This window comes from Triturus cristatus, chromosome 2_2 (assembly GCF_964204655.1).
Source record: "Triturus cristatus chromosome 2_2, aTriCri1.1, whole genome shotgun sequence".
Classification (NCBI taxonomy): domain Eukaryota; kingdom Metazoa; phylum Chordata; class Amphibia; order Caudata; family Salamandridae; genus Triturus; species Triturus cristatus.
This window is the reverse complement of record NC_140582.1, coordinates 496,477,712-496,493,387: the sequence shown is the minus strand read 5'-3', so window position 1 is coordinate 496,493,387 and position 15,676 is coordinate 496,477,712. Positions and strand designations below refer to the sequence as shown.

At 43.9% G+C, this 15,676-nt stretch overlaps 1 protein-coding gene across 1 annotated transcript in view; it reads left to right on the top strand.

Moving 5' to 3' along the window:
* The window catches only part of ABCE1 (ATP binding cassette subfamily E member 1), a 245,438-nt gene that overhangs the window by 168,138 nt on the left and 61,624 nt on the right, over window positions 1-15,676 (top strand). The window contains exon 17 of the mRNA XM_085641610.1: window positions 9,910-10,021. Coding sequence (XP_085497736.1) covers window positions 9,910-10,021 — 112 coding nt within the window. The remainder of the gene's footprint in view (window positions 1-9,909; window positions 10,022-15,676) is intronic.

The following is a 15,676-nucleotide window of genomic DNA, read 5'->3' as shown; positions in this document are numbered from 1 at the left end:
TAGAAAATAGGCCTCAGCTAGGCCTACCAGTGCAAGGGGTTCGCCCTTCTCTGCACAGAGTCCTCCGACTATTAGAAAGAAGTTGGCACAGAAACTGAAATAGAAAATACATAGTTTATTAAACCTCAGGAGGTGGAACCACATTCACCCAGCACCCTGTGGTGCTGAATGAAGGTAGCACACAGAGTAGAAGAACCATGGGTCTTTTATACCCACACACGGGCTCAGGAAAAGGGCGGTGCAAGCATACATGAGAAGAGTTACATACATAGATGGTCATACAGAAATGCACCGTCAACAGTAAAGGAGGAGCTAGCAGTTGCTGACTCTGGTAGAAACAACCTGATAGTTACAGACTAAAAACAGATGCATGGACAGTTAGATATTCCTGCGCATGTGCAGGGTAGCAGAGTCTAAGTATAGCCAGTCCTTTAAACAGAGCACAAGGGAAGACCAAATGGCTGCCAGAAATACAAAATGGATTCCACAAAATGTACAGGATAGCCTCTAAATACCAGATGGATTCTGCTAACGCTAATTTAATCGCAGCCAATTTACGACAGACGACTCTTTTAGCGTTAGCTGAAGACATCTCCCATAATCCAGTAGGAAAAATGAAAAATATGCATATTAATTTTTAATAATTTTTTTTTGTTCATAAATATCCTAATTCATTGCTAGGTGGGCATTTCTCATTCTAAATATTGTTAAGCGGGTATGTATGAGGTATAAACAGAAGTACAAAGGGAACAGAGAATTGGGTCATACAGATAGCAGGAGAGAGTAATTACTATTATCAGAAACAGAATTATTAGCTTTCTAGTCCTAAGCAAATCCTAGAACCATCCAGTAAAAACATTTTCAAGGCTCCTATGCATTTCAGTTACCATCAATTTCAACTTCAAAAACATTTTCGCTAGACTTTTCCAGTGTTTCCTTTATGAGGGCTAGAGTATCTATCATTATACCCAATACAAACATTAAAGCAGTCAGACATATTATTTACAAAAATGATCCTGGATCCAGAGGACCAGGAGAACTACACAGGACCATGAGAATTAGGACGAAGAGCTGCAAAGGGTTGCTCCTCCTCAAAAATGGGACGATCAATGGGGTACATTTTCAACAAAAAGAAAAAGAAGTCCTTGGGAAATTAAAGCCGCTGTACAACCAACCAGAGGGGAGTCTTCTCCCTGTGTCCGTTTGAGCCTCACAGGCAGGCTCTTGTTGTTCCCACGGTGGAGCTGCACAACTCGCAACTCAGGAATCATGGCCTAGTTTCAAGGGAAAAGTTTCTTCTTTCAGGATAGGGGAATCACCCACCAGGGCAAATGCGCTCAGCGATCCTGTCCAGTGTCTCAGGCAGTGCACCAGTTTTCTTCATTTCAATCTAACAGGCACCAGAGACACAGCACCTGTACCCTCAACTCAAGTCCTTCCCTAACTCCTGTATTGCTCTGCTGGCACACTGCTCTTTCGTTGGGGCCATAGATCTTGGCCAACAAAGGTGAAAACTTTACAGCCACTTTAGGACCAGGATTCAGAGGCCTGATGCTAGGATCTCTGAAGCAACCCTTGTTTCAAAGGGGGTTACCTCAAGCAAAAACTTTCTCGCCTTCCTGGTCGGTCTGTGACTCTCGGCTGGGCATCAAAAGCTTGATCCACGATTTCTCCTTTCTGATTTGTGACCCCGTCTTTCGCCCAAGATAGTAGCAGGGGTACTCTCATCACAATGCTTCCGGCCTTCTACCTTCACTGAGGTCCTGGTTGCCAGTAATGCCTGTGCTGGTTACCTTCACTTTGACTTCAAGCTGGACTGGTGCTGACTCCTCAAGCTGGATCTGATGTCCGCGCCCCTCTGGCAATGGTTGAAAAGCAGCAAATATCTATTGGGGGACAGAACAAAAGGTCTTTAGACAAGGCACAGAAATAATCTATCAACAGAGAGGATAGTCTCAGAATACTTCCTAGTCTAGGGACGCCCCATATATTAACAAGGCACCTTGGAACCACTTTCATATATGTGAGAGTAAATAAAACAGCCTGAACCTATTGGCAAGTATAAAAGGAACTCTTTAGTGAACTGACAAGAGTAATACGTCACCCAATGCCAAGCAGTCAAGGAAGTCTGTGTTCATTTCTAAAGACCCTCAAGAAAAAGGAAATGTTATACACGTTTACTCCTAAACATTGCATTATTTGTACAGGACTGCAGACACTTCTAAAATGATTTTTCTTAATTAAAGCACCTACATTGTATACTCCGGACCATGCTCTCATGTTATAGGAGCAACAGGAAAGTCTAACACTGCTAATTTAACAAAGATTCTTATTACATAAAGAACTAAAAACTTCAACATAATGGGTACACGTTCTCCAGTGGAACATCTTGTGACTAACAGACTCCTATAAAACAATATTTTCCTCAAAAATGTTTGCTAAGGATCACATAGACCTCTTCCCTGCATTCTACATTTTCACAATCCAAACTATGCAACATTAGTTATAGTAAGGACTGTCAGTTTATTTACACAGACTAGCTAATAAAACTAGCAATGCCCTTGCAAAACTGTATGTAGCATGAGAATAACAAACAATAGTGGTGTTGTCACCTGAGAATTTTCAAACAAAAACTACCCACAGCTAGTTCCCCTTAAAGATCAAATAAGGAAGCAGCAATCTAGACTACTCATCCTCTCATAATTCCATCAGAGAGGACGGGTAGTAACATAGCAAAATATATTTATTCGTTTTATTAATGCTAATGTTTAAAACAGTATTACTGAATAGCCAATTAAATGTCTCATGGTTATTTCACAGACAGTTTAGACAGGCTCGAAAATAAATTAAGAAAAAGAGAGAGAACACATAAATTTGCCTACCCTTAATTTGTAGAGGAGCTAGCCCCCTCTCCCCAGTTTTGACAGTAAGAAACCTGTACCAGGTTTCATTCTGTCAACACTATCAACCCCAATTTGTAGCAACTGGGCATAAACAAACTGAGGAGCTAAATAGCACATTTCAGCTAGCCAAAGAATTTGAATTCAACCCTAAAAACATTTATAATATATATATATATATATATATATATCAGAGCCATTGTCTTTTAAAGAGAGGTCACATATACTATGTTCATTGAGTGCACACAAAAACTTGCTTTTACCAAAAAAACGGTAAGCAAAAACCTCTTTCTTCCCCTGCCATTTCGTCTTTCAAATGTCGAAATGTCAAAGCTCATGTGAACCCGAGCCCTGCCAGGCTTCTAAATGTAGGAGTTCGGCCTTTAACCTATGCAGCTGTTCCAGCTTGTATGCAAGGTTGTCATGCGGTGCTCCCAAGTCAAAGTGACCCTAGAGACCGAAGGCAGAGCAGCAAAACCCAATCTGTGTCTACCAGCAATTTCAGAGGTAAGCTTAATAACTTCTGCCAGTTTTTGTACATGGGTATATTGAGAATCAGGGTGCTGAGTGCTTGAGCAATATAAATGTCAGCTATGAAGTTTTATGCGTACATATGTGCAGTTACTTGAGTCTAAGGCAGTTTAAAAGCTGCTCTGACTGGAGAAATCTCATTTAAATAGCGAATTTTTACTCAATTTCGACTTTGGTTTTTAGGGCACTTAAAAATTAATATCCTACAATGTTTTTGCATAATAGTCATCCCCAGAATGTCCTCTACATATCCCAGAGATGTGGCATCAGAAATGTATAATGTATGCCCTTATAAAAATGAGTTTTGTACGCCTGGATAAAGTGACCTTTTCACATGCAATTGACCCCCTATTGCTGTATAGCACGGCTTAAATGCAATTTGGATGCTAGGAGGTCACAGTATCATTATTGGGCATTATAAATATTAAACTAATTTAATGCACCTATTTGAAATCACAAAATAATAAAAATATATGTATATTTTTTTTTAAATTAATCATTTTGATGAGTCCACATATGAAAAGCAAGCTGCATCCCTTTGCCTATCATATTGAAACACATTAATTCTTAGCCCTAAGCACAGAAGCTTATCTTGAAACATCTTAAGTCTGCGCCACTTTTAAATGAAGGACAGTCATTATTATTTAACATCATAAACCACTCTTATCCTTATTTTAAAAAAAGGCATTAAGAAAAGAAATCCCTACTGTCAATCTGCCCTCTGTTTATCAAAAATCATGAAACTATATTTCTAACTTTTAAAACAGCAGTCTGAAATGCCGCATTTTACAACGTGTTTGACTTTAGCTGTTCTCTGTGGCGGGAGTCCGCAGAGAATAGAAATAGTCTTGCTGACACAGCTGTTTGACACGTAAAGGCGTCGAATTCACACGCCTTTCAAGTCAACCTTTCAAGCCAACACAACTGTCGTTCTGTATAATGTGAATGCCTTTGAATACCCTATACAAAAGATAAATGCTGTGACATTTTGTATCTGAATTTAGTCTATTGTAAAACACACAATTTCGTTTTTCTCTTTACACAGGTCATCTTAATTTTAACTTTCTAAAGGTAAAACTCTTATCCGATAATCCATGTTAGCTTTGCGCCACAATTTCCACTGAGAAAATTAATTCTCAATTGGAAAATCGTTTTTATATAGGCATATAGCCCTTGAAATTTCAAGCAAGAGCATCATTTTACTTTTTGTCTAGGATTAATGCAACAGTTTTAAAAAAAATAAAAACAGTTTTCTATGGAAAGTCTAACTGGTCTTTGCACAAAATAGGGCCGAGGAAGGCTCCTTGAGTTTCGTTCCTCAGCTGCCCTGTCTCATCAGAGAAGAGCTAAAAATAGCCCCTCAGCGCAGAACCGGGCCACAGCGAGTGCTCCGGGCCCCCACCTCTCTCCAAGGCTGTCCTGCTGCAAGCATTATGTTGTGCTTCATCAAGATTCAAGGTACCATTCCAAAAGCAACACATCTTTTGAAGTGTGCTAAAGACAGGCATGCCAAAAATAGTGCAGAATATGCAATATTATAATCAAAGTAGCACTTAAGGTACCTTTAGTACGATGTGCCGTTCAAATCAATTCAGTTAGAGAAAATTATCCTCATTACCTGCCTATGTGAATTGCAAGTCACATATATCAAAACAAACCAAGTTGGCCAACACAAAATATACCATACTCAAAGCCACAGTAAGCGTTACTAAACTACCTTACCAATCACAGGCATCAAAACCAACAGCAAGCGCCGCAGACACTTACCAATCACTTGGTGTCCAGATTCATCCTGCCAAGTTCTAAAATCGACCAAATGGTCACTGCACGGTGAATCAACAGAAGAGATCTCAGTCGAGGACCGGTGCCACCTGGATGGTCAGATCAGAAAGAAAGGAAGTCGCAGTGGATGCCAAGACTCTGGTCTTATCGGGCAGTGATCACGTCCAGAGCGAGATCTGCATCCTGCAGGCAACCAATGACTACTGTGAGGACTTTGTGACAGCAGAAAGCAGACACCTAAAAACACCACTCCAAGCCAGTTGAAGTGGGCCAACTGTGCCGTCATGGTCCCCCAGCCCTCCAGAGACAGTGTCCACTGTAGTTTTGCCCCCAGTGAACTCTCACACGTCATCTGCAGCTTCTACACACAGGCCCCCTCTACCACCACTGCTCCCAGTAAGAAAACCGGACACCTAAATACAGCTCTGCTCCTGTCATCCCTGGGCTGTGGAGAAGAGGTCCAAAGGTGTCCCTTCATCATGAGGCCTGAGTTGTCCTGTTGGTTCAGCCGTAAGCCCCCACTCCCTCCACCCCAGTCGAAGCCTGCGCCCTAATTTTGTTACATTGGGCACCTGGCCATCCTAGTGCCTCTGATGATGTTCTGCTGGTGTTGCCTTTGACCTTGCCCACCACCCACCTTAACTCCTGGCGAAGGGTCCTTTAAGTCGCTGTACTATACCTGAATGCCGCATTAATTTTACCTCCCATAGGATAACTTTGCAGCTTCTAAAAATTGCACTAAGTGTCAACTTTTGAACTGAAAAGAAATTCTATTTAAAAACCTACTTACCGGAATCATTTTCTTCTGATTCCTAAACATGTATGAAGATACTTGCTATTTTTATTAATCGGTGTAGATCTCCTTTCAGTTGTCTCATTGTGTGTATTTCCAGATGTCTTGCACTCCTCTGTGATCAGCCTAAGGCTGCCCCAACACACTTTCCTACATCATTGCACACTTCAATGTTAACCAGTCCATCCAGCTGCCCGGGATGTTCCAGCAACCTAATGCACATGCAGAAAGGGCTTTGCATGCATTAGATTTGATGAGGGGAGTTGTGAACTAAATGCAAGAGGCACAACGGATGAGGAAAGGAATTCAGTACTCTCCCTTCCTTTGCACCGGAGGACAACGGTTCAGTGTGTTCAAAGGGACCATGGCAAGATGTGCCATACAAACAATCTAGACCTGATACAAGAAAGCAGAAATGACAATGGAGGAGGAACAGAGAGCATACTCCATGAGGAAAAAAGGGGCTGCGCACTCTTTTCTGGCAAACATTTCAATTAATGAGATTCACAGGGCAGTGTCATGGCCAACCACACACACCTTCACCAAACAATATTGTGTAGACATTTAGACCAATGCAGCGGCATAGGTTAAATGGAAGTTATTAAAACAGCGGTTTGCTAACACACATTCAAGCAGCCTCCCAAAGGAGAATACTGCTACAAAATCAGGCTATTCAATTGTTTAAGATCCCAAATCAGTTAATAAAATGTATTCTGTTATAGCTATTACCTCAATTCAAACGTTTTATGAATTGTAGGCCGTTTCCTCCTGCAAGCTTTTCAGAAGGACTTAACCAGGTTTGCACCCCAGTTAGAGCAAATGCTCGGCAGGTTTAAGCAGCATCAAGCACCACTAACAGTGTATCAGTACATTACAGCCTATATTTCACCCCCAAAAATAATTTCATTTAGAAAGTCTTGTTCCTGTGTTTATTGTAGCTATTAATTTGTCTCTGCATGTCTTGTTTATTTTTGCTGTTAATGTTTCTCGATGTCCTGGTCCACCCCCTTCTTTTTAGATCGAAGCCTACCAGACAGTACTGTCTAGTTTGCTAATGACATCTTAGGGACATTTGCAAAGCTTCCCAGGGAATGCATTCCGCCTGTTGCTTTCCATTGGCTTTTTGGTTTATAACTCACATTTTCTTGCATTCTATTTGCTGGCCTGATTTGTTTTAGGCTGTCCAGTTTGAGTTTATCCTTTCCATTTCTCAAACCTTATTTGCAGTATCCTTCCAAGTGTTCCCTTTCTGTAAACCAGCCTTTAAATCTTGTTATCTTGTCACATTTGCTGTGCTTCAAAGACAGAGGTCAAATGTCAGGCTCCGTCTTCAGAGGGAGCCTGGTGTTGACTTTTCTTTCTCTAATTTCAAAGTGAGAGAATTTATGTAACAATCGTGCTGGCTACTGGGGGTAACTTCGAAGTGTGGTGGAAAGAAATATTTCCACACATAGTTTGTGCGCTGTATACCTTTATCAGTAAAGCGGCATGTCTGTGAAAATGTAATGGTCATTTCAATTGAAGATGTGTTGTCTGTAATGGCAGTGCACTACTACACCATACATACTGCACTATACGCCACTCCACTCAGCACCACTTCACTCTACTCTGTGCCACTCACAGTATGCCACCCCACACCACTCACACTGCCACTCCACACCTTCACACTGCGTCACTGCACTCTACTCTGCACCATTCCACTCTACGCCACTTCAGTCTACGCTTCTCTACTTTGCATCACTACGCCAATGCACTTTACCCCAATCTACTATACTGTGCGCGTCACTCCACGCCACTATGCTCCGCACCTCTGCACTCTATGCTACTGCACTCTTCCATGCACCACTCCACTTCACCCTGAAACAACCTACTCTGCCATTCCATTTAATGCCACTGCACTCTATACTGCACCACTTCCCTCTGCGCTATTCTGTACCACTCTACTCTAACCAATGCTCTCTGCACCACTTTACTCAAAAACCATACACTCTACACCAATCAACTCTACGCCACTATACTCTACAAAACTCGACGCGACTGCACAATTCGCCACTACACCATTGCGCTCGGTCACTACACTACTCCTTTATTCTACTCTGCACTACTCTCTGCAGTACACCACTGCACTCCAAGACACACTACTCTCCAAACCTGCACTGTTCGCATCTAAACTCTGCCACTCTACACCATTGCACTCTACGTCACTGCATGTTTCACCACTCTATTCTACTCTGCACCACTGTAATGTACGCCACTGCTCTCTACCGCCTTCTACAACACTGTACGCCAGTGTACTGTACACTACTGCACTCCTAAGACCCCCTACTCTGCAAGACTGCACTTAATGCCATTGCACTCCACAGTACTCCTCTCTACACCAATGCACTGTGCCACTCTAATCTACTATGCGCCACTGCACCCAGTTCAGCTCTGCACCACTGCAGTCTATCCTACACCACTCCATTTTACCTTACACCACTCCATTTTACCCTGCAGCACTTCTCTCTCGTCTGAAGCCATCTGCCCTGCTCCACTCTGACCCTGTACTCCATTAAACTCTACTCTAGGCCACTCCACTCTGAACCTGTACTCCATTAAACTCTACTCTGCCACTCCAATCTCACCCTTTACTTAATTAAACTCTACTCCACTCAGTCTAGGCCACTCCACTCTGATCCTGTACTCCATCAATCTCTATTCTACTCATACTCTAGGCCACTCCACTCTGACCCTCTACTCCATTAAACTCTACGCCCCTCCGACCCTGTACTCCATTAAACTCTACTCTAGGCCACTCCCCTCTGACCCTGTACTCCATTAAACTCTACTCTAGGCCACTCCACTCTGACCCTGTACTCCATTAAACTCTACTCATCTCTCACCCTGTACTCCCATTAAACTCTACTGTACTCGTACTCTAGGCCACTCCACTCTGACCCTGTACTCCATTAAACTCTACTCTTGGCCACTCCACTCTGACCTTGTACTCCATTAACCTCTACTCTAGGCCACTCCACTCTACACCACTTATTTCACTCTGTGCCACTGTCCGACAACTCCACTCTACAACACTTCTTTCACTCTGTCACTGTACGACAACTGCACTCTACTCAATTCTACTTCACTCTGACACTCTATACCTCTCCAGGACACTGTGCCATTCCACTCTAATGCAGTCGACTCTATGCAACTCTGACAATCTATTCCGCTCTACAGCACTCTACGCAACACCTTCTACACCACTCCACAACACACTATGCCTCTTCACAACACTGTACTCCCTCCACTACACTCCACAACACTATGCCACTCCATGACACTCCACTCAAATTTACATGACTCTCTACACTGCTCCACAACACTTTACTTTACAACACTCCATGCCACGCTCCATTACGCCACTAACCGTTTAGCCATGTTATACACCAGCTTGGCAGCTGTTCAACATGGTTAAACATTTTGGCACAACCAATAGCTCTTGTGTAGGCGAGACCTATTGACTTTGCCAGTGCTTGTCTAGCTTTATTACATTGGTCTTTATGTAAGATGGCATTGGAGGTGTGCATCTGTTCTTTTAATGCCAGTTCCTGAGTTTGAAGTATATCTCCTGTGCTTCACTGAAAATGTTGCTAGACCTTTGTCGCATATAGTGTATGAAAATAACTCTATGGAGTGTTGTGGGCTGCTTCTCAATGGAAATAAAATATTTCATTTTGTCTAAAAAAAAAAAAAAAAGTAATTTTTACATATTTACATTTGAATGTGATGTCTTTAGTTTGACTATTCATAATCCGTGTTCATTCTGAAATAAACTACTGGAATCATTTTCTGTTTTATGATAGCGGCTTGCATTGTACTTAAAATGTTTGCAAGGAATCTAACCTACAATTATTTCACTCCTAGTCCACAAACCCTATTGGCTGGAATGAATAAATTTTTGTCACAGCTTGAAATCACCTTTAGAAGAGATCCAAACAACTACAGACCCCGAATAAACAAGCTCAATTCAATGAAGGTAAGCAAAATGTAGCAATTTAACTAAATATTTCTGTATCTCCCCTTTGAGTATGATTGAAGTACCAGTAACTTGTATTTTACAGTGCTTAGAAATGGGAGAAGTGTGGTAGGGAGAATTTAGAAAAAAATGATAGGTTAACCTGAAATCCCCTTCACTTCATTTGAAGTTGGGCACATGTGAATAGAGTATTGCTGATTCTCCAGTATTGAATCTTTCATAGATTCACATGCTTGTATCTTCCCCGTCGTCATGGTGGGAGTCTCACGGTAACAGAATGACCACAGCAGTATAAGAAAACTGCATAGCAAAATCCCATAGGGAATCCTCTTATTTGGTAACCAAATCTCAGCATTATGTGGTCCAAGACTCAGCCAATCGGCTGCTAGCCCTGCCCTCACACTCCCCAGCAGAGCCTTCCTGCCTCAGATTTCCAACCGCCTTCGTGTGAGGAGGAGTCTCCCTGAGCCTTGCTCAGTTTTGTTCCTGTGTGAACTTTTGACCTCTGGTTCATCTAGAATTTTCATCTTTTGGCTGGATTAAGGTATTGTGCTTCACCTTTTCTTGTTCAGGATGGCTGAAAGCTCTAAAAAGAGGCTTTTCAGGCCCTGCAGATCCTGTGGAAAGCCTCGATTGTTCTCTGAGGACCCACATAAGGACTGCTTATATTGCTTGCACCCTAAACATGTGCCTAAGGACTGTAAACATTGCAGAACCTTTTCTGCGAAGACCCTCCGTGACAGGGAGGCACGTCTTCTGCTGTGGCTTCAGAAAAAGGTCACTTCAGATTCTGACTCTGAGGAGGATTCTAAGTCTTCAAAGAAGAGAAAATCTTCAACTTCGGAAGATAGCTCAGAGCTGAAAAAGCAGAAGACAAAAGACAAAGGGGCCCCTGCGTCTTCATTACCTCATACTCCTCTTAAAAAATCTAAAGAGTCAAGAGAAGTTTCCTCAGCCCCGTCGACGAAAATTAGAGCGTCGCCGGCGATTATTGCTTTGAAACCGTCGACGACTACGTCGACGACGACCCCGTCGACGACCACCATATCGACGACGACAGCGGCATCGACGACGACTAAAACCTCGTCGTCGAAAAAAAGCCCGTTGACTATTCCGTCGACGGCCACATTTCCATTGTCGACGAAGACTTCGTCGTCAACGACTACGATGTCGACGATAATACAGCTTACTCCGTCGACGACAGTCCCGTGTCGACGGGAACTTTTAAATCGCCTAAGGTAAAGAAAATAACATTGAAGTCTATGACGTCGTCGACTGGCTCGTCGACGAAGCAGACTAAGTCTACAGATTTTACATCATGGACAAAAATTTCTCCGCTGCCGCCTTCTACTTTACTAGACTTACAGTCCGATGATGAGGAGTCTTCAGGAGTGGCTTATAGTCATTCCCAACTTCGCATTAAGAGTCAGGAAACAGATGAGGAGGAATTTCATGAGGTGCAAGAAGTCTTCTCATTTCAGGATCGTCCTCCGAAAGATTCACGGAGATATGAATCTTTTCAGGAGTCTTATGCCTACGAAGAAGAGGAAGAGCCTCAACATACTTCTAGAGAGGACTCTATTTCCATGCCGGTGTCCTTGGTGACTGACTTACGCCTGATGATCAACGATTACTATCGGCGTTTCCCGGAAGCAAACACTCAAGCGCCACAGACGGTGGAGAAGCCGACGCAGGTACGACCACCTCACTCTTCTCCCAAAAATTCCACTCAGAAGATCCGATCGCCACCGATTATGACAATCAGAGATGACTTAGAAGACAGTGACGCCGATCAACTGGAAGAAGGAGAACTCCTTCAAGATAACCAAGTTGACGATGAATGGGATCAATATATTCTCCCAACTACGCCGTCGCCATCTCCAAAACCGGCGAATTCTCCGCCGCAAGATATAGGAGGTTTCCATCACATCATGGAGAAAGCATCAAAGCGCTTTATGACTTTAACCCCTTCAGTGCCCGCCCCTTTCCCCGCCCTGTGCCGGCCGTTGTATTAGCGGGCGGGGTTTATGACGAGCTGGTCTCGTCATGGGCACAGCGCAACCGCGGCCCATGACTAGACCAGCTCGTCATGGGCATTGAAGAGGTTAAAGAGGAGTCACGCAAATCTATGCGATCTATTCCAATAATCGACCATATTTGGGAGGAAGGCTTAAAGATTATGAAGAACCCGGCTTCAGTGGCTGCTTCAGTTCCTCGAATAGACAAAAAATATAGGGCTCCGGAATCGTCTCCGGCCTGTTTGATTGGTCATCCTCGACCAGACTCTGTGGTGACACAGGCCGCCCAAAGAAACTCAAAAAATCCGGTTTCAACAACAATGGTTCCCCCGGACAAAGACGGAAGACGAATGGACGGTGCAGGGAAGCGCTTTGCGGTGAGGGCAGCGTCTTCCATAAAGGCTTCTAGTGCATTAGCCCTCATCAGCAGATTCAACCGGTAGATGTGGGGCGATATAGCTCCCTTGCTCTCCCATCTTCCAGAAGATTTAAAAGAAGCGGTTGCTATTCTACAGGATGGAGCTAGGGCAGCAGCTGAATCCATCGACATCGCTATGGATTTGTCCTCAGTGGCTTTTCGACAAATGGCAGGAGCAGTAGCCCTGCGCAGACAAGGATGGTTGAAGGCCACCTCGTTCAGACCTGAGGTACAGGCCAAAATAGTGGACATGCCATTTGATGGAGAGAACCTGTTCGGGAAACATGTCGATGAGGCCCTCCAAAGTATCAAAACAGATACAGCGCGGGCGCTGGGATCTCTGCAACAGGGCAGGTTTCAGTCCTTTCGGAGGAGAGGCTCCCGAGGACAATTTACACAACGATCCTCGTTCCAATCGAACAGATATCAGCCGTACCAGCAGCAGGGATCTCGCCAGTACTCGAGCAATCAACATTTTCGATCTTCCAATAACTATCACCAACAGTCCAGGGGAAGATCATCTACGAGAGGGAAGTCGCAGCAGTCCAATCGACGACAATGACTTGTCCAACCCATCCGACACCTGTCCGAGAAGAACCGGACTTCATTTTACCCAGGTTGGCTGTCAATAACAACGGACAGATGGGTTTTAGATGTAATACAACATGGCCATACTCTGGAATTCGTAGACAAGCCTCCAATTCAGCCCCTTATACACAGGAGGCAAGAACATCTATCAGCCCTCAAGGCAGAAGTGATAGCGTTATTACAAAAGGAGGCGATAGAAGAAGTTCCACGACTTCAACGCGGGACAGGCTATTACTCGCATTTCTTTCTCATAAAAAAGAAAGACACATCAAAGTGGAGACAGGAAATGGACCTGAGAGGTCTAAACAAATTCATTCAAAAGAAATAATTTCGAATGTTATCCCTGCAGGAAATGCTTCTCCTGATTGGCAGAGGAGATTATTTGGCATCCCTGGACCTCTTAGATGCTTATTTTCACGTCCCAATCCACGTAAAACACAGAACATTTCTACGCTTCATGGTGGCGGGGCGTCATTACCAATTCAAAGTCTTACCTTTCGGACTAAAGTCCGCGCCGAGAATATTTACAAAGTGCATGGCGCCAGTTGCGGCCCACCTAAGACTACAAGGTCACCAGATTTTTCCTTATCTGGACGATTGGCTTATCAAAGGACGTTCGTTCGAACACACCCATCGCTCCCTTCACGTTTGCATGGAACTTTTTGATCAGCTAGGTCTCAGAGTCAACCTAGAGTAGTCCCATCTCAGACCAGCGCAGTCCATTCAATTTCTGGGTGCTCTAATCTGCACGGAGGAGGCCAAGGCTTACCCGTCAGAGGAGCGTATTCGAAAGATCATACGGTTGTCGACACAATTGCAAACAAAAAAGTCCGTTTCAGTAAGGATCTACAAGTCATTGATGGGAATGATGTCCTCTTGTATTCCCCTACTCCCAAATTGCAGGTTCCGCATGAGGCCTATACAAGAACTGCTAGACGAACAATGGCTTCAGTCGCAGGGATCCTTAGAGGATCGGATAGTAATCACTCCTCAGATCAGACACGCCCAGTCATGGTGGAAAATCAGGAATCATTTAGCGGAAGGACTAACTTTCGAATCACAGGTCTACAATTTCGTGATGATGACGGATGCTTCTCTTCAGGGTTGGGGAGCGCATCTTCAGGAGCTCGAAATTCAAGGCCACTGGTCAAAGGCCGAAACGCAGCTCCACATCAACTTGCTAGAGCTGAAGGCCGTGTTCTTGGGACTCAATGCTTTTCTACCCAGAATTCGCGGATCGACGGTTCTGGTGAAAACGGACAGCTCCACGTCTTATGTTTTACCTGCTATAACAAGGGGGCACAAGGTCGAAACTTCTGTCAAAGGAAGCACAAGACCTTTGGAAATGGCTTCTAGCTCACAACATCTCGCTTCAGGTGCAACATGTTGCAGGAGTGGACAACACACGAGCGGATATTCTGAGCAGATCTCCCGAAATCTCACGAGTGGGAACTACATTGTAAGCACCTTTCCAGAGTGTTCAAGGTATGGGGCACACCAAGGCTGGACTTATTCGCGGACCGCCACAATTCGAAATGCAAAAACTTTGCAAGCAGGTTTCCGCAGAAAGGATCGTGGGGCAATGCGCTACAGATGTGCTGGACAGGAATGTTTGCGTATGCCTTTCCCCCCTTTCCTCTAATACTGAAAGTCTTAAGGAAAATGAAATCAGAGCCGTGCCTTCTGATTGCACCAGCGTGGCCGAGACAAGCGTGGTTCTCCGAACTGATCAGCCTCTCAATAACACCCAGGATACAGTTCCCATTAGTGCAGGATCTGATAACGATGAACAACGGACAGATACTGCATCCAAATTTGAAATCGCTCAGCTTGTCAGCATGGAACCTCACGAGCATGAATTCCACCTGTTAAAGATCCCTCAGGACTGCAGAGACATTCAGTCTCCACGAACAAAACATATGCGGCGAAATGGAAAAGGTTCTGTCAGTGGTGTGCATCTAACAACTTGCATCCATTTCGGGTCTCTTCTGATCAGATTCTCCCATATCTACTGACATTGGCAAAAGCTGGACTCTCTCATATGTCCATAAAAGTACACCTAGCCGCAATTTCAAGGTACACAAGAGTGCCTGATCAGCCCTCTCTTTGGTCTCAAAGAATTATTAAAGAATTCCTCAGAGGGCTCTTCCGAATGTTCCCTCCTGTTCAAAGGCCAGTTGTTACTTGGAACCTGAATACAGTTCTTACACAGTTGATGAAACCGCCCTTCGAGCCTATCCATAAGGCGGAGTTACAGTTTGTCTCATGGAAGACAGCGTTATTGTTAGCGCTAACTTCGGCAAGAAGGGTCAGCGAGATTAAGGCGTTCTCGATTGCAGAACCATTCCTACAATTCAGGCAGGACAGAGTGATTCTCAGAACGAATCCCAAATTTATTCCTAAAGTCCCTTCCAGTTTTCACCTGAATGAACCAATAGTTTTGCCTACATTTTTTAAAGACCCGTCAACAGCGGCAGAAAGAGCATTGCACTCTTTAGACATTAAACGATGTCTCAAATTCTATATCGACAAGACCCAATCATTCAGAAAAACAAATCAGCTTTTCGTAGCCTTTGCTGGCCCCAGGAAAAGGGGTGGCACTTTCTAGATCTAGTATCTCGAGGTGGACAT